Here is a 20,257-nt window from a genome sequence, read left to right on the forward strand (position 1 = left end):
CTGAGAAAAAGCTACAGGATATCAGCAGCTTTAGAGAGAGAAACGCAGCTACAGTTTGTATGATACAATACGACAGCAGTGCAGAGGAGGGGGAGTTAAAGATGAGGTCCCAGAGAACTGTGCACAGCCAAACTCCTAAATGCTCTGTTAAAATGAAAATTTACACACAAAACACACACACACAAAAGAAGGTAACATGTCAGTGTGTTGTTAAATCTTGTAAATAACTATTCTTTCACAGTCTAAAGGGGCAACAACCCAACTCTCTGCACAAACACACAGTGACCATGTGAAGACACTTCTACTTTTTGTTCTGTTAATTTAGTTTTACTTCATAAAACACATTGCATTGCAGTATATTCTCCACTTGTGGGTTCTCACTGCACAGCGCATGACCCGCTAGGCAGGAAGTCCTGCACATACACTGCCACAGCCTTGGTGAGGTAGGTCATGCTCCCAAAGCGACCACTGGGGGCGCTGTCGTACAGCAGCCTGCACACTCCTGTAGATGGGTCCTTCTCCAGGATGTGCTCTTCTGCTCCCAGGTCCCTCTGCAGAAGCAGAAGAAAAAGAGAACTAACCGGTTTGAGTTCATGATAAAAAAACAACACTGATGCTGGTGTTTGTAGGTGCAGATGCTGACCTGATCCATGTAGAACAAGTCGTTGGCCTGATGGACAATCTTCTCCACATGAATGATGGAGCCAATGCTGGGGATGTCCACATCAGCCAGCATGGTGAGGACCAGGATGGCCTCCACTAGCAGCTGTCGGTACTCAGGCTGAGGGACTCTGTTCAAAACGGTCTCCACATGGACGGAGAACTTTATCTCCCCAGGGGTCATCTGAAGTTGGAAGGAAAAGAAAGATGAAGCAGGATAACAGACTAAAGGAAGTCATTTTCTTAAATGCATATGTCATGATTTGTGCAATAAATGCAGAAAAGGTACCTATGGTAAAGGTAAATAATCTCAAACTACACTAAAAAAAGATTTAATGAACGTTCAGTGGTAAACACATATGTGGTAAGATTTTGGATAAAAACATTGACAGAGATTTTCTTCTACAGTTTTTCAGTGAAACTAAAATACTGCAAATGAAACCAAATTCTTTATTCTAGCTCCCCTGAATAGATGTTACCAGGTAGGCTGAGGAGTGCGATTCCCCCGTAAGTCCCCCGTAACTTTTGATCAGCTGAAAAAATCATGTTTGAGTATAAATGCAGTTTTCAATTAATTCCCCGCTCAAAAGTTTTTGTCTCTTACGCTGATTTCTTCCTTTAACATTGTGAAGCTCTACTTAAAACCTTCTTAAGATCCAATAGTGCAAAAGACAAATTCTTGCAATTTTTTGACTGGTCTTAAGATTTTGATCAGGAGTGTGTATATATATATATATATATATATATATATATATTCTGATGTAGTCCTCAACATAAGAGAAATGTGCATAAAAAATATTGGAAATGATTTCCAGACAATTTAATTAAGTTGTTCAACATTAAGCTGTTTAGTTACTTCAATCCAATGAACTTGCCTTGGGTGAATCTGTCATATTTGCATATAAAATGTTTAAATTAGACGAACCGTTTGTAGGATTCATTGCTCATCAGTATAATTTACACCAGTAAATTAGGTTGATCCAACTGGATTTGCATGCATAAAGGTGATCTAAGGCAATAATGTAGCTTTAAGTATTAAAGGAAATATTGAGCAGGCTTAATGGATGTGAATTCAGCTCCACTATAGTAAACAAGTTAAACAGACTGTAACAGATTCATGTGTCGAGGTTCTTTTTCAGGCTTTTTAAACATAATGCTGAATGAAACTACATCTAAATAAATTTAACTAAAATTGAATTTATTGCAAGCTTAGACAATTAACTAGCATGATTTAGCATGTGCTGTTCCTCTGTCTTCATGATCTCTTCTTCACCAGGGTTGTCATGTCCCAATACTCAGAGTTTTTGCAGAATATGTATTTGGACTAAATTTTTATTTTTTTGATAGCTCAACAACAAGAAATCAAATAAATACTACATTTTAACAATTGAAGTTGACAAAATACACTGGTTATTTTTGTTATTTTGATAAACGTTATCTATATTTAGAAATTCTACAATTGCAGTATGAGACTGAGACAGATTGTCTATTTTGGAGAGCATTACCACAGTGTGTACCTGTCACATTGCAAATTTTCATTATGAAATTATTTGTCATTTGTCAATATTTGAAGTTCATTGTCATTATGAAAATCTGCTTTTGTGATTACAGATTCTGTCAGACAAAAATCGGGTTGCTCATGCTTCCACAGAGCAGGATGTCTGCAAGCATGCCATCAAGTGGTTCAACCTGGCGGGAGATAGGGGAACCTCAAGGCAACGCACTGCAGTGGTGCCCACTTCACGCTATGTTGTCCCACATTGACATTCCCAAATATTGGCAAGTATGCGATCATTTGTGGAAACAACGGAAGAGCTATGGACAACGTTGGCCCTGTGTTGTTGCTGTTTTTTAAAGTTATGGGGATTCTCCTGAGACCTTCAAGAGAGGCGCAGTGGAAGAAATGCTCTGGATGCCGCGATTGTTGCGCAGAGTAGGACAGCTGTTATCAGCCGGAGATTTCAGTCTTTTCAGCGCCTTCAACTGGAATATTGTTTGTCTATCAATTTTTTGTCTTTGGAAGAATATCTTTACATATTTGGATTTTTGATAACAGGATTTCTGCTATTTGGATTAGGCAGTTACCTGACTTATCGTCGAATTCATTTGATGTGTTTGGCGAACTACACTCAGACAGTTACGGGAGCAGAATCACAAGTTGGATGCGATCCTTTTACAGGACCACAGGCTAAATTGCGGTTCTGGGACTCATGAATAATAATATGGGTNACCCTTTACTGGGATTCTAACAATGCAACAGTGCTACCAACTGTGTCACTGTGGAGCTCCAAAACTAAGTTACACATAGCCTAAGTCTTTTGCTGCTTCACAATAAATCATTTTCATGTGTATAAGGTTAAATTGGTGAGATTTCTATGTAGTCATTTCTGGCTGGTAAGCAAGTTTATCTGTATTTACTTCTGTTAAGTCATGATGAATAAAGAATTTGGACCAAATGAGTTCACCTCCGATATAAGTATCATAAACGGGTCCAGAATGGAAACTTTGAGGAGTCAACTTTTTGTTTTGTCTTTTTTCCCCCACATAAGAGGTGTGCAGACAAACATGTATTCAGTGGATCTCTCACCTCTCTGGTGGTTGAAGATGGAAGAACAAACCCCTCTATGGACAAACCATGGCACTGCGACAAAATTACAGAAAATTAAACTGAGTCCAGACTTTCTTTCTTCATGAGTTTTGAGAATATTGTCTAAAAAAATTAATCTGAAAACTGTCTTTCTAAGACCTTTTGCAGGATCTTCCACACTTTTTGGTAGAAGCCAACTGGTACTCGGTTCAGTGCTCCGTCCAGTCGTCTCCTGCGCAGCCACTGGCCGTGTCTGGTGTCTTTAGATACCGGAATGCTGTCAGGAAAATCGATGGATTCTACAGATGAGAGTCTGTACCTCTGAACAGTGAAGATGATTAAGAGAAAAAAAGAAATGAAAAAGTCACTATAGCTTTATTTATTTTGAAGGAATTGCACCCTGTGCCTGCTTTAATGCACAATGTAGCCCTGTTAATTAAAGATATGAGTATTTTTCATTGTGAGGCTCATACTTCTTTAAAGCTCATTCTCCTCTCATGAATCATTTAATTCCTCCACTTCAATGTGCTTTGAGGAGTAAGAAGAAAAAAAAGATTGTGGGGAAGCTTAGAAACAAAAAACATGATGCATCTAATAAGGAAACTGTCATTAAGTGTCATAAAAGTAAAGACTTTCTCATTCATTGTTTTAAGCAATGTACTCATGTTGGTAGCAGGTTGTAATATACTATTGGTGTAACATTGACCATTGATAAAATCTAGACATCTGACAAGACTCTAAAAGAAGTAGAAGTGAAGCTGGAGTGGAACCAGCGCTCCCACAGGCTGCTTACAGTACAAGTTAATGGCTGATTGGTGTATCTCTTAAGTAATTGTAACAGGGAAAGGAAACATGCAAACAAAAGGAAAAGCAATCATGGCTGTTTATTTGTGTTTTAAGATGTGTGTGTACTCCCTCGTGTCATCTCGCATTTTAGCAAAAAGGAAAAAAGAATCGGCCCTATCACTGGGCCAAAAACTGGTAGAGATAGCAGATCTTTACCCCAGGTTCGATGCTTTCTACATCCAGTGACTGTGCTCGCACCCCCTAAGAAGCAAACAACAAAATGGAGACAGAAAAAAAAAGACAGACATATTGAAAAAGCCTGACAAGTACAAGAAAAAAAAAAGAGTAAACTGTGGATCTGATCAAACCCCAAAGCATGTGAAATCACAACATGCATGTAGTGTGAAATGAGAGGAATTAACATGGAAGTGAGATGGAGGTTCCTGCAGGAACTATTAAAACATCCTGAAAACCTTAAAATACAAGCAAAACTAACATATATATATATAGATATGTATATGTATACCCCATTTTCAAAGAAAATGACTCAGAACTCAATCATTGTTTTACAGAGAAAACAGGCCAGTATCGATATTTATGACAAAATACACTAATCCTCATACCATTGATTCTTTTACACATTCAAATAAATCAAGGGAAAACATGACAATAACTCATGTATGTTAGCACACTAAAACACCTGATTAGTCAAAAAACAAATTAGCTTTTTTCTTGGTTTAAATTCTTTAATCAGGAAAAATTAATGAAACATCCAAAAAGATGATGGTTAGCTGCAGCTGTGTAAACTCTTAACATTTTAATAACATCAGGAATTAAACTTGCAGTGCTGTGTTTTAGAGTTTTAGAGCAGCCAAATCACTAAGGTCATTTGTTGACTTTAACAGGTTTCAGTAGTCATTATGATCACCTTATGAGTTGGCATCATAGACTGGTCAAGCTGAAAAGAAGAAACAACAAACTCTGGGTTATGAGTTTCACATCCACATTAAAATAATAATAATAATACAAAAAAACAACGTTTAACGTCTCACCCAGTTTTGTCCCAGATGCTGGGTCTGGGTTAATGAACTTATGAAGTTAGTTCTCTTGGTATCAGCTGGTGTTTTCATAGCCCACAAAGCCGTATTATTAGGGCTCAAAACCCACAAAAGCAAAGGGACTGTGGCTTTTTATTTTTGATCAGTTGAACTTTTCACGTGCTGTAATATTTTAAAGTTGTTTGGTAAAGGTACAGGCCTTAAAAAGTTTCAGTTGTACCTGTCAGACAGGAGATTTTCTGTTCATTTAGGAAACTATTCTTTGAACTATGTCCCCACTTAATTGTGAGGTGCCTCAAGGCTCCATTTTGGGTCCCAATTTTTCCTCATCATATATGCTTGTCTTGCGTTCCATCCTCAGAAAGCACAAGATGGTCTTTCACTGCTTTGCTGATGACCTTTCAGACCTATTTGTCTGTAAGCTAACAACTATGACTCTATTCAGGCAACACTGAATTATTTAAGAAATGTATAAACATAAAATTTTAATTAATCTGAACAAAAACAAAATAAGTATTTATATTTGGACAATGTAACCCATAAGCAGTTGCAACAGCTCCACTGACCCATTAAATTTTTCCAATGTGAATTGAAAATTGAACATTTTCTGAAAAATAAGATAGCAGCCCACTTTGTGTCAACTATATTTGTGTATATTACACATGCACTAGAAACCACCACAACAATGACCGCCAATACAATAAAACAAATCACTTTTGTATTTTTGTGTTGCTGTAGCACTTGGACTGCATAAGGGAGGAATTAACTGATGTAATAAATTGGTAAAAGATATAAAAATAATGACAATTCTTTTAAAGTTAGTAGGCACGCTCAAATATTTCCTGTTATATTTTGTCTCATTATCACTATCACTATATACTGGTGCAACATGATTATTTCAGCATTTTATGTACTTGTGTCTTTAGAAAAAAAAAAAAAAATTAAAAGCAGTAAAAAAAAAAAATTTTTTTAATTTACAAAGTAATCCAGACAGGCGCAAACTTCTTGATTTTTGGAGACAACAGACCCAAAGTCTTTGCTTGTTCAGTCTGGAGTTTAATAATCAATACTATGACAAGCATGGAGCTCTTTCTATCAATTATATATTAATGAGCTAACACCTTTAGCTCATAGGATCATTGCATTTGTTAAATCTGTTTTAGACAATTTGTGCTCCATCTAAAACACAAAGATTCCAGTTGTGGATACGATTACTGAATCAGCTGTAACGAATTAAGTTAACTTTCCCCTGTTCAAAACTAATTAAAAACAAAAATTCAAAACAAATCTTAATTTTTAACAATTTTTAGTTTTTTTTTATAAACCAAGTCATCTTGAGTGCAGATCATATCTTCTTTTTCCTACAATTCCATTTTGCATCAGCACACAGCAGGTTAATCAACACCCACTTTTAAAATATTAATAATCATCATCATCATCATTATCACCTCCTTACTCGAGTCCATCAAAGACAGCCTGCGTTCCAGCTGTAAAAAGCACAACAGTCAGTTTACTGCAGTGTTTAATACAGAATGGTGTTTAGCTTTAATCTGCCGCTTTTCCTTCCCAAACAGCTGCAGAGTTTGTTTCTTACCTCTTAGTATTTAGGTTTAAAAGTTTTAAATGTGTGTTTAAGGAACCTCAAAATGCAAAGGATCAGTTGAAACTGTGTGAAAAGTGTTGGTGTAAGGGAGATTTCCTACCATCTTCATATCGCTCTTCAGTTTGCTGATGCCGGCTCTCTCGCTCTTGGTGGCGCCGGCATTGCCGAGGTGATGGATGGAGATAGCAGGACTGACGCCTGTGTCCCTATCTCTCTCTGTGGAGGAAGAAATCCATTCATAGACAGATCAAAATGAGGCACAAATAGTTAACAAGTGACAATGTTTGTTCTTCAAAATGTAACAGTAAAAAGTCAATTTAGAAAATGAAATAAGAGAATGAAGAAACAAGTGAATAAATTAAGAAACGACTGAATAGCAATGACTGATTGATTCAGTCATTCATTACCATCTGTCCAGTAGTTTGAGGTATTTTGGTAAGAGAAAGGCACACACACACACACACTCAAAGACACGGGCAAAAACATTATTAGAGTTGTACATCTACAATGGTTCATAGAATCTAGAGAACTTTTAGTGTGTCCAGTTCAAAGGTGCAAATCTAAACTGAACACCAGAAATTCTTTATTCCTCAGATGACACAGAACAAACAACAACAACAATTTTTACCAATAGCAGGTAAAAATTACAAAAATAACTGTTTACTTTGGGATTCCTTTGTCAATCTCTACAACACAGGCTAACATTAGGAAATGCCACTGAAGCACTGCTATGCTAAAACAGAAGCCTTTTTATGTTAAACTTGTCCAGGAACGGTGTTACCATCCCTGGACTCTGAGGCATCTACAGTGATAGGAAAGAAAAAAAAGTCTTTACCAGGTTTTCATTTTATTCAAATCTAACCTCAAGTGTACAAAAACAGAACATATCACCATGTCATTATTTATGAAACAAAAACAAAGCCATACTAGAACTGGAAGCAGTTATCATTGGGTTACAAGCCTCATCTAGATTGTTTTAGGTCATTTAAGGAATGCATCCTAAAAATTGTAGCTGGATAGGGCAAATATCCGATTTTTATTCTTGTTTTATTTTACCTAAAATTCCATTGTGTTTTTTGTGCATAGGCCATGTCCACTTTAGCCAGTCATTGCCATACTGAGGGAAACAAGTCAGAGTGTTCTCCTTAACATGTGTCTTTGATTTGGTTTTCAAACACTTCACCACTGTTGGAAAAAAAACTCACATTTATAGCACCCCCAAGAGGTGGACGTTTAAAGAAGTAAGTACAGTTACTCATAAAGGTGTTATCAACTTTTGCAATAAAAATATTGTTGAAGTGTGTCATATTTCAGCCGATATGATTTTCTTACCCATTTTGTTTCCTATCATGTAAAACTTGCATGAATATAAATGGTAACTGGACTGTACTTATATAGCGCTTTTCTAGCCAACCAGGCCACTCAAAGTGCTTTGCAACACAATCTGCCCTCATTTACCCATACACACACACACACTCATACAGCACTCTACAATATCTCTACAAAGCTATCTGAATAAATCCTTTTATAGAATCTAATCAGTGCTTTATATCACATTCATACATCAATGTGACACACATCAGGGGTAATGAGGGGTTTAGTGTCTTGCCCAGGGGCACTTCAACATGTGGCATACTGGTGGAATTGAACCTCCAACTATCTCATTTGAGGACAACTGCTCTAACCCCGCCCCTACATAAATTGATCATATTAGCAAATAACTTCTCTGAAAGAACTGTTTATCAGGATTCTCTCTCAGGCAGAAGATTTTGAAAATTTTTACTAAAGACTGGCTGTGGGTTGTGCACATGCACAATTGTTTTCATAACAACATAATTTCTAGAAAGAAAATATGTTAATCATAATTAGTGTTTAACAAAACATAATAAAAATGTCCTAAGTTTAACCTTTTCAAACAAAAATCAAAAGATAAGACAGGTTGGATAACATCCATAAAATTCACAATGATTGAAAGGTTGTGCAAACTTGCTACTGTTGAGCTACTTACAGAACTTTCAAATCATAAAGTATAATGAAAACCTTTATTTCATTTTTTTGTTTTAGAAGTTTGAGCAAAGTTTGGCATAAATCAGATAACATTTTCAATGACTGTTAGCTTTGTAAATTCAAAAAAGTTTAAAAAACAAAAACAACTAGACTTTTATTCTGTAGTTGAAGACGTTTCGCTTTGAGGAGCTTTCTCAATATTGAGAAAGCTCCTCGAATGAGAAGCGAATAGAAATCCAGTTGTTGTTTTTTTGAACCTTTTTTGAATGTACCATGGCCTGGATGACTAAGAATCTACACCAGTATGTTAGCTTTGTAGAACAAATGTATGATTTTTTTACAAGTTTTTGTAGTGCATCCACAAGCCATGCCCACCTCCATTATTACCGTAATGGAGGGAACAACTTAAGGGTCCTAACAAAGTGTATACAATTTAGTAGAAATTGGCATGGTCGTTTTAGAGATATAAACTTCACATTGTTAGTGCCCTCCTAGAGGTTGACACTTAGGAAACTCAGGACACCTACTAAGAATGACAAACTGGACTCATGGTATGAAGCTGATGTTTATGTCTTAAAATAGATAAAATATGGCCATTTTTACATGAAGCTATCTAGCTAAAACTTGCATAAGCATAGTTTGGTTATAAAAAAACAAAGCAACTTTTCCTGAATACATTTTTTTACGGTACGACTCTAGATGGTATATATGAGGTTTTACGCTGAGATAACTTATACATTTTTTTAAATAGTTACTTGCCTTTGACAACCTTTACTCAGCCTAGTATCTACAATTACCATGGCGAGTTTCATGGTGATCAACCTTTCAACCTCTGAGACAAGGTCAAAAATAGGTTTTGCGAATTTCATAATGTAGTAAATAAAACCGTTTTAGGCAGAAATGTGTTTTTCCTATACCATCTGATTCAGTACAGTGCAGAGTACATATAAAGGCATTAAATTGTGCGACTTATGGTTTACAAGTTAAAGGACAAAATGCAAAAAAACAAAAAAAACAATGATAGCGCCCCCTATAGATGGACATATCTGATCAATTTTGTGACACGCATATGTAATCTCTAGTTATCACCATGTAAATATAATTTCATAACTCCTTGCAGTTTGAGCTGCAGTATCACCTTTATTTACAGAAGAAAAAGAAAAACCCTGCAAAGGCTTGGACACCTAAACACAAAAGCTGTGTGTGGACAAACTAAGTCCACCCTTACTGGTTATGTAGAATATAAGGGGGAAAGTAGAAACATGTTTGTTAAACTTTTAAACAACTTTAACAACAACAACAAAAAAAAGTTTAGCTTCTTTTAAACTTTTATAAAACGTTCAGTTAAATGTTTTCCTAGCCTGAAAGGCCCACAACCCACTAAAAACAATCTAACTTGTTTTATGAGAATGAGGACTTACCGCTGCGCTGCACTCCAAACTCCTTCCCACTCAGAATGTGGTGGAGCAGATTCTTCAGTTCAGATGGGCTGAGACTCATCAAACTCTCTGTAGCCTCCTCTCCTGTAAAAACACAACAAGTATGATACCTGATCAAAAACAAAAGACATAATGAAAAAAATCTTTTATTTGTGGGTACTTAGTACAAGTTCAGCTATACTGTTACCGATACCTTCCTGGTCACAGTTGCACCTGTATATAAACACCTCAACCAGGACTTGAGACATGGGGCAACCCTGGTGGAGTCTGACCCGCTATGGAAACAAGCTTGACCTTTGTGCCAAGAATGTGGCCACAGCTGTTTTTTGCTGTTTATAAGAACTGGATGGCCATTAAAAACTTCTCCAGATCCACAAAACCCATGTAGACTGAATAATCAAATTCTCATGAGCCCCTCAGCAACTCTGCAAGGCTAAACATCTAGTCAACTGTTCCACAGTTTAGATGAAATTCTGTACTTCTTTTGAATCCAGGGTTGGACAAGCAGCACAGACTGTTCACCCAGTGAGTGACACCATACTGGATCAGTCAAGGCCCAGGTTAACAACAACCGCCACCGGTGCTGTTGAAAATTGAAAATGCCGGCGGAAATTGTGCTACTGTTAGTCAAAGATCATGAGGAGGGAGATGTTCCAGGAGACAGAGAGAGAAGAGGAAAGTCAAGAGTGTAGGACTGAGGGGAGCAACTCTAAATGTAGGGATAATGACAGGCAAAGGTAGAGAGCTGGCTGACATGATGCAGAGGAGGAAGGTAGATGCATTATGTGTGCAAGAGATGAAGTGGAAGGGCAGCAAGGCTCATAGCATTGGGGGAGGTTTTAAGCTGTTTTACTAAGATGTGGATAGGAAGAGAAATGGACTAGGGGTGGTTCTGAATGAGGAGTTACCAAAGAATGTAATTGAGGTGAAAAGAGTGTCAGAAAGTATAAGTAGAAGGTTTGATGTTGAATGTTGTCAGTGGTTGTGCTCCAAAGGTTGGATGTGATGTAGTAGAGAAAGAGAAATTCTGGAAGGATTTCAATGAAGTGATAGAGAATATTCTCAGGGAGCGACAGGGAGAGGACTAGTGTTAATTTTATCAGCCATTTTTAAATTTAGTCTCAGTTTTACTCCAGTTTCAATTGCGCTTGTTAGTCAAGTTTTAGTCGACTATAAATTGAGCATTTTAGTCTTTATTTTAGTCCAAGAAAACAATTTTATTTGTCTAGTTTTAGTCAACAAAAACTGTCAACATTTTAGTCTAGTTTTAGTCAGGACAATCACCTTTTACTTTTTTTGTCAGCAGATAATATTGAACATTTCCATCTGATCTAAAATTATTTCACATAACATTTTCAATAACATAACATTACATTCAACAATAATATTTCATAACATTTTCAACAATGTCAGGATAGATGCACAGGATAACAGGAAATCCAAGTGTATAAGTAAAGCATATAGGCCTATTTTTTTTAGTTTTTTTTTTTTTACTTAACAAAAACTGAGTATCTGTAAAATCTACATTTACCAATCCATTTCAAACTCTTACTACAAACACAACTATTCTATTTTATGCAGAAATAATTCCAGGCATTTTTATGTTTGCATGCATTTCTTTATATTAATATTGATGCGAATTCAAATCAAATGTCATTGTGATGGTAACCTGAAGACAAACAGAACAGCATTTTATGTTACTAAATAAATACATTGGGATGCAAACTCCTAGAGCAGTGGTTCCCACCCTTTTTTAGCTTGGAACCCCATTTTGATATCACAAAACTCTGGCGACCCCGTACATTCAAAACACAGACAATTTTACTTACTTTACTTTTATACCACATTTAGGTTATTTCATGTATGAAAATGTAGGTTAAAGTTGTTTTGAATTAAGTGTGGCGTATTATTTTACTTTATTTTATCTAGATGATTTGTTTTAGTACGTTTTAGTTTTTAGTTTGCATCCATGTGTAGCTGCCCAGGTGTTTAACTATAGTTCACTTGCAGCTCCTAGATTAGCTCATACTTCTGTCTGCTTTAATTACACTTGCAATCCAACTGAAAACATAGTTGCCCGACCAGTATAACGTACCTAAGTTAGCATAAATTCAACTTCACACACTGTTATATCAACAAGTGGCTACTATCGCTACATGCTACGAAGCTAGTAAGTTAGCCAGCATTAGTTTGCCGTCGGTTTAACGTTATTGTTGGAGCATTAAAGCCATTGGTTTAATGTTACGTTATAAACAACCACCACCAAACTTTATTTTACTTACTACCATGTCTGCGACGTGTCTCTTCAGGTTTGTTGTGTTTTTTTCCAGCTACCTTGTGGCCACATTCCTTCCCTTCAACTAAAATCAAGCATAAGGTTTTTTTCTCCACTTCAATGTAGCGAAAATGTGTCCATATATCACTTCTTCTCTTTCTCCCAGGCCCCGTGCAAAGCATGGCCATTAATGTTTTACTTTTAACCTTTCGCCATGACTCCCCTCCTGTCTGTCCCACGTGTTTGTGCACTCTGTGCCCGTGGCAGGTTTGAAAGGGGGTGTGTCATTGTGTGTGAGTGGCGGAAGAGCCGAGGAGGAGGAGGAGGAGGCGGAGGAGAGAGGATTTGACAAAATCATATCATATAATAATATAATTTTCATCTCGTCTTTGTTCGTGAACTAAAATGTCCATAGATTTTAGCCCAGTCTTTATTTAGTGAACTACATTTTCGTCTTGTCTTTATTAGTCTATGAAAACGCATACTGATTTAGTCCCAGTTATTGCTTATTAATGGGGGTTTTAGTCTCGTCTAGTCTAGTTTTCGTCCAGTGAAAAATGTGCATTGACGAAAATATTTTTGTTTAGTTTTCGTTAATGAAATTAACACTAGAGAGGACTAAAGTGGACAGGAATATAAGGAGATGCAACATAGGGCAAAAACGGAGGTAGCAAAGGCAAAACTGAAAGCATGTGATGAGTTGTACAAGAGGCTGGACACTAAGAAGAGAGAGAAGGACTTGTATTGGTTGGCAACGCAGAGGGATAAGTCTGGAAAGGACGTGCAGCAGGTTAGGCTTGTTAAAGATAGAAATGGTAATGTTCTAACAAGCGAAAAGAAAGTGATTGGAAGATGGAGGAAGTGCTTTGAGGAAAATGAATGAAAAGGATGAAAGGGATAAGAAGAGTAGAGATCAAAGAAACTGTGGACCAGGAAGTGGAAAAGATTAGTGAGGATGAAGTTCAAAAAGCATAACAGTGGAGGTATGGAAATGTCTGGGAGCGATGGCAGTGAGATTTTAGGCTTGATTATTCAATGGCATTTTTAGGAGTGAGAAAATGTCTGAGGAATGAAGGAGAAGTGTGTTGGTATCCATATTTAAGAACAAGGGTGATGTACAGAGTTGTAGCAACTACAAGGAAATTAAATTGATTAGCCACACAAACATCTGGGAGAGAGCTGTTGAAGCTAGACTTAGACAAGAGGTGACTATTTGTAAGCAGCAGGATGGTTTTATGCCAAGAAAGAGCACCACAGATGCCATCATTGCTCTGAGGATGTTGATGGAGAAGTACAGAGAGGGTCAGAAAAAACTTCATTGTGTCTTTGTGGATTTAGAGAAAGCATACAAAGGGGTGCCAAGGGAGGAACTATGGTATTGTATGAAGAAATCAGAAGTTACGGAGATGTTAAGAACCAGAACCAAACATGGAGAAGCAGCTTTCAGCTTCTATGGATCACAAATCTGGAATAAACTTCCAGAAAACTGCAAAACTGCTGAAACACTGTTCCTTTAAATCAAGGCTAAAAACCCACCTGTTTCAAGCTGCTTTTGAAACATAATAAATGGAACACTGACCAACATATTTGATGTGGATTGATGATTTTGATGATGACACTTGACAAAATGTAATGATTGCTACTGGCTTCTCAATTGGTGACTGTATGTTGTTTTTATGACTTTATTTTTGTGTTTTTATGATGTAAATCACTTTGAACTGCAATGAAATGTGATATAAAAACAAACTTGAATTTGACTATGATGTTTGCAGATGACACTGTCATCTGTGGTGAGAACAGGGAACACATGGAAGAGAACTTGGAGAGATGGAGGTATGTACTTGAAAGATGAGGGATGAAAGTTTGCCACAGCAAGACAGAGTACGTGTGTGTGAATGAGAGGGAGGCAGGTGGAACAGTGAGGCTACAAGGAGCAGAGGTCACAAAGGTGCAAGACTTCAAGTACTTAGGGTTGACTATCCAGGAAAACAGGGAGTGTGGTAAAGAGGTGAAGAAGAGAGTCCAGGCAGGATGAAGTGGATGGAGAAAAGTTTCAGGAGTGATTTGTGACTAAAGGATGGCAGCAAAGGTCAAAGGAAAGGTTTCCAAGACAGTGGTGAGACCAGCTATGTTGTGTGGTTTGGAGACAGTGTCACTGACAAAAAGACAGGAGACAGAACTGAAAGTGGCAGAGCTGAAGATGTCGAGGTTCTCCTTGGGAGTGACAAGGATGGATAGGATTAGGAATGAGGTCATCAGAGGTACCGCACAGGTTGAACGACTGGGAGATAAAGTTAGAGAGGCCAGACTGAGATGGTTTGGACATGTGCAGAGGGACAGTGGGTATATTGGTCGAAGGATGTTAGAGAGGCAGCTGCCAGGAAAAAGACAGAGGAGATGCATGGATGTTGTTAGAGAGGACATGATGGCAGGTGGAGTAAAGACAGAGGACACAGAAGACAGTTAAATGAGGAGGATGACTCGCTGTGGGGATCCCTGAAAAGGGAAGGGATGGGAAAAGGGAACAGCTGAAAGAAAAAGAAGAAGAATAGTGTACCCAGCTGATGATTTTAAGTTTGAGTTGTGCATACTGATCATCTTTAAAAAAAAACTTATCACCTTAAAGGAGAAGTGGTTTATGTGTTGTTTGTTTCTATGTGTAAATACTGTCTCAGCATGCTCTCATGAAGAGCTCCTAAACATCAGATTTTCTATCTCTACGGTCCTATCACTGATCTTTTTGGCATCACGAAGAGAGTGCGACGATGCAAGAGAGGTAAAAGATCGGGGGCTCATGTGCGTCTTCGCAGAAGGAGTTCACGCACGCCTCTTCCAGGGATCTTTCTGTCCAACGTTTCATCACTCTGCAACAAAATGGATGAACTGGCACCGCTGATGACTAGGAGCAGGGACTTCTCATCCTCATGTGTGCTATGCTTCACGGAGACTTGGCTCTGTGGCCAGATACCAGACTGCGCTACACCTGGACGGATTTCAGCTATTTCGAGTGGACCCCGACTCAGAGCGGTCCGGGAAGAGTAAAGGCAGAGGGGTAAGCGTTTTCATCAACACCAACTGCTGCCCCTAAAGCCATCAGTTTGTAAAACTGATCAAGTTTGCATACAAAACCACCTTCATCGGTCTGATCTCAGACGGGGATGAGTCTGCTTACAGGACGGAGGTGGATCAGCTGGTGTCCTGGTGCAGCTCAAATAACCTGGAGCTCAACACCCAGAAGACGGTGGAGTTAATTGTGGACATTAGGAAAACCATAGACCCACCAAGCCCTCTCGTTATCAAGGACCTTACCATCGACTCCTTCCGCTTCCTAGGTATTACCATCACCCAGGAGCTCAAGTCGGAGCCAACCATCAGTTCCATCAACAAGAAAGCACAGCACAGGATGTTCTTACGGCAGCTGGGGAAACTCAAAATGCCAATTGAGCTGATGGTAAAGTTTTACACAGCTGTCATTGAATCCATCCTCACCACCTCCATCACTGTGTGGTACACTGGGGCCACGAGCAGGGACAAACACAGATTACAACACATTATGCGCTCTGCTAAGAGGGTGATCGGCTGCAACCTCCGACCCGTAGAAGACCTGTACTCCTCCAGGACTCTAGGTCGTGCAGGTCCAATTGCAGCTGACCCCTCTCACCCTAGACACAGCCTGTTTAGTCTTCTCCACTCAGGCAAAAGATTACATTCCATCCAGACCAGAACTTCCCGCCACATGAACAGCTTCTTTCCCTCGCTGAACAACAGATAAATGACTCTAGCACGACACAGCCACTTCATCCACCTGCTATTATGCTCATGTACACTTTAATTAATTTCTTGTTTCATTGTTTACTTATTCATTTGTATTTGTTTTTTGCATCATTACACTGAAACAACTTTCTAGCCTGCTAACTTGTTTACTGGCAATGGCAATACAGTGATTCTGAAGTAAAATCAAATCTCAAACTATTGACATTGCATGAATGAGAGTTAGATAAAAACATCTACAAAACATTATAGGGATCCATTTCTCTGACCTTAAACTCAAATAACTTGTTTTTAGCAATTTAGTCAAAAAAATGACGAACTGGGGTGATTTGGGGGGTGGAGTTGCTGTCCTGGGTTCATGACATGCGCTGTGCCCTAGCCAGCTCCAACACATGGCTGAAGAACCAAGAACATGGTTACTGTCCCATTGTTTATTTCTAATACAACGAAATGCTGGAAGACTTTGTGGGAGTAATAAATATACAAGCATACCAGTATGAACCTAAACCGACAGCTGGAACTGGCCTATTGAAATGTATGTCACTAGTAAAATGTTGCCCGTGCCCCTCTGCTTCCACTGGAGCACCTCTCTGGGCTCCCTGGGGCATGGCTTCAGGGCTTCAAGGCTTTAAGGGGCTCCATGGAGCACGGCTTCAAGGGACTTCCAGGCTTAGGGGGCTTTGTGGGGTAGGGGCCTCTGCCTCCTCTGGGGGCACCTCTCTGGGCTTCCAGGGGCAAGGCTTCAAGGGTCTTTGGGGCTTCAAGGGGCCTCCTGGGGCTTGGCTTCCATGCTTCAAGGAGCTTTCAGGCTTCTGGGGGCTTTGTGGGGCAGGGGCCTTTGCCTCCACTGGGTGCCTCCAAAAGGGAATATAGGAGCACCAAGTGGAAGCAGAGGGGCACAAGCCATACATTAGGCATTGGGGTTCAAAATGTATGGCCCGTGCCCCTTGGCTTCCGCCTGGTGCCCCTGATAAGGGAAAGTAGGGACAACATGTGAGAGCCATACATTTGAATAGGCTTTATAGTAAAATGTATGGCCCGTGCCCCTCTGCTTCCACCTGGTGCCAATCACACCTTCAATTTAGGTTTTTTTTTAGGGACTTCTGAGTGGGATACAGAGACACTTGAGTGCTCGTTCCGATCGTCTCGATGTGGACTACCAGGTGATTCTTGGCATCCCCGGAAAGGACAAGGTTTGGGCCAAAGTTGGGACTAGGGATATGTTTTTGGGGTTGTTGGAATGAGAAGAACGAGCGCTGCGGGGAGTCCATGCAACTTTTGGGCCCCGAATGGCAGAAACATGCTAACCATTAGCCGCTAACGGCATTAGGTCGGGGGCATCTGGGAGAAGCCCCTGTGTGAGTTTCGTCCAAATCCGAACCTGGGAGGCCTTCAAAAACACGAAAAACAAGTGTCCCGGGACCTGAAACACACCTCCACCGAACCGGGATCCAAAATTCCAACATTGAGCCAGAAATGGTGTAGTACCATTTATTTGGTGTCGCTATAGAGCCCGGAGGGGGGGTCATATAAGGGGTACCCCTAGGGGCCGGGGTTAATCTGTAGCATTGGGGTCCTGGGGTCAGGGTACACCCATCATAGTTCACGTTGTTCCCCTTTGCTACCACTTCGTGGACCTCCCCCATAATGGCCGACCTCCAGAAAAAGCTCAAAATATCCAAAAATTCATCATACATGCACACGTCGCCATCTAGTGGATTTGAAAATTTGGCGCGTCACAAGGGGTACACATGTACACACGGTGTACCTCTGCTCCCACCTGAGGATGTTGCAGGGGCATCGGGAACACTACGCGGGCGGTGCCAATTAACAATGTATTGGAGATGCCCCTAAAAACTTCCACCTGGTGCCCATTTTCCCTTCCTGATATGCTGCATGGTGGACCAGAATTGCCTCGAAGCCATGTATAAGTCTTTCTCCGTGGCCTCTCCGAACTCCTCCCATGCTTGTGTTTTTGCCTCAGCGACCACCCGAGCCGCATGCTGCTTGGACTGCCAGTACCTGTCAGTTGCTTCTGGAGTCCCACAGGCCAAAAAGGCCTGATAGGACTCCTTCTTCAGCCTGACAGCATCCCTCACCACCAGTGTCTACTAGCAGGTTTGAGGTTTGCAACCCGCAACAGGCACCAACTACCTTGTGGCTACAGCTCTGATAAGCTGCCTTAACAATGGAGGCACGGAACATGACCCACTTTGACTCAATGCCCCCCACCTCTACCGGAACATGTTTGAAGTTCTCCGGGATGTGGGAGTTAAACCGCCGCCTAACAGGAGACTCTGACAGACATTCCCAATAGACCCTCACAATATGTTTGGGCCTGCCAGGTCTGACCGGCATCCTCCCCCACCATTGGAGCCAACTCACCACAAGGTAGTGGTCAGTTGACAGCTCGGCCCCTCTCTTCACCAGATTGTCCAAAACATGCGGCCGCAGATCAGATGAAACAACAACAAAGTCGATCATTGAACTGTGACCTAGGGTGTCCTGGTGCCAAGAGCATATATGGACACCCTTGTGTTTGAACATGGTGTTCGTTATGGACAATCCATGATGAGCACAGAAGTCCAGCAACAGAACACTGCTCGGGTTCAGATTAGGGGGGTCGTTCCTCCTAACCACACCCCTCCAGGTCTCACTGTCATTGCCCATGTGAGCGTTGAAGTCCCCCAGCAGAACAAGGGAGTCCCCAGAAGGGGCACTCTCCAGTAACCCCTCAAGGACTCCAAAAAGGTTGGGTAATCCGAACTGCTGTTCGGCGCATAAGCGCAAACAACAGTAAGGACCCGTCCCCCCACATGTAGGCAGAGGGAGGCTAACCTTTCGTTCACCGGGGTAAACCCCAACGTACAGGCACCAAGATGTGGGGCAACAAGTCTGCCCACTCCTGCTCGGCGCCTCTCACCAGGGACAACTCCAGAGTGAAAGAGTGTCCAACTCCTCTCAAGGAGACTGGTTCCAGCCAGAGTTGTGCGTTGATGTGAGCCCGACTAATTCTAGCTGGAATCTCTCAACCTCACACACCAGCTCGGGCTCCTTCCCCACCAGTGACATTCCACATCCAAAGAGCCAGCTTCTGTAGCCGAGGATCAGACCACCAAGGTCCCTACCTCTAGCCACTACCCATCCAACATTAACATTGCACCCGACCCCTTTGGCCCCTCCTATAGGTAGTGAGCCCATGGGAAGGGGGACCCATGTCACCCTCTTCAGGCTGTGCCAGGCCGGGCTCCATGGGCGAAAGCCTGACCACAAGGCGCTCACCAACGTGCCCCACCTCCAGGCCTGGCTCCAGAGTGGGGCCCCGGTGACCTGCGTCCGGGCGAGGGAACACTGTGTCCAATAATCTTACTCATCATAAGGGATCTTTGGGCTGCACTTTGTCTGGCCCCCTCACCTAGGACCTGTCTGCCTTGGGTGACCCTACTAGGAGCATGAAGCCCCTGACAGCATAGCTCCTAGAATCATTGGGACACTCAAACCCCTCCACCACAGTAAGGAGTTTTTTTTATCCAAATCAATCCATGTTTTTAACCTTTTGGGAAGAATGCTCGTAAGCCTTAACGGCTCTGTGGACATCACGAATCACAGTGGTCACAGAAAAAGCCGAAAACACTTAAGGTTTTTTAATACACTCCTGATCAAAATCTTAAGACCAGTCAAACAATTGCAAGAATTTGCATTTTGCACTATTGGATCTTAAGAAGGTTCTAAGTAGAGCTTCACAATGTTAAAAGAAGAAATCAGCGTAAGAGACAAAAACTTTTGAGCGGGGAATTAATTGAAAACTGCATTTACACTCAAACATGATTTTTTCAGCTGACCAAAAGTTTAAGACCATAGCTCTAAAAACCCAGAAACAGAAATCAAAGTGTCAAAAAAAAGGACTCAGTAATGAGCAGCTCCACCATTCTTGTTGATGACTTCAAACAATCGTTTAGGCATGCTTGATGCCAGTGTTTCCAGGAGGCTAGTGGGAACGTTGCTCCAAGTGTTGAAGATGGCTTCATGAAGGGCATCCACTGTCTGGAACTGATGTCCATTTTTGTAAAC

At 40.5% G+C, this 20,257-nt stretch overlaps 1 protein-coding gene across 10 annotated transcripts in view; it reads right to left on the reverse strand.

Moving 5' to 3' along the window:
• phka1a (phosphorylase kinase, alpha 1a (muscle)) overlaps positions 1-20,257 on the reverse strand; it is a 50,501-nt gene continuing 30,244 nt past the window's right edge. The window contains exons 25-33 of one of the 10 annotated variants that reach the window (XM_017440245.3): positions 10,123-10,224; positions 6,795-6,910; positions 6,540-6,578; positions 4,962-4,991; positions 4,250-4,294; positions 3,407-3,568; positions 3,248-3,301; positions 644-844; positions 1-551 (exon numbers count right to left, since the gene is read on the reverse strand). In XM_017440245.3, the coding sequence (XP_017295734.1) occupies positions 378-551; positions 644-844; positions 3,248-3,301; positions 3,407-3,568; positions 4,250-4,294; positions 4,962-4,991; positions 6,540-6,578; positions 6,795-6,910; positions 10,123-10,224 (923 nt within the window). In that variant the 3' untranslated portion in view covers positions 1-377. Of the gene's footprint in view, positions 552-643; positions 845-3,247; positions 3,302-3,406; positions 3,569-4,249; positions 4,295-4,961; positions 4,992-6,539; positions 6,579-6,794; positions 6,911-10,122; positions 10,225-20,257 lie in introns of those variants that run through there. The other 9 variants (XM_017440246.3, XM_017440248.3, XR_003038426.2 and 6 more) reach the window with 9 other exon arrangements.

This window comes from Kryptolebias marmoratus, linkage group LG7, assembly GCF_001649575.2.
Source record: "Kryptolebias marmoratus isolate JLee-2015 linkage group LG7, ASM164957v2, whole genome shotgun sequence".
Lineage (NCBI taxonomy): Eukaryota > Metazoa > Chordata > Actinopteri > Cyprinodontiformes > Rivulidae > Kryptolebias > Kryptolebias marmoratus.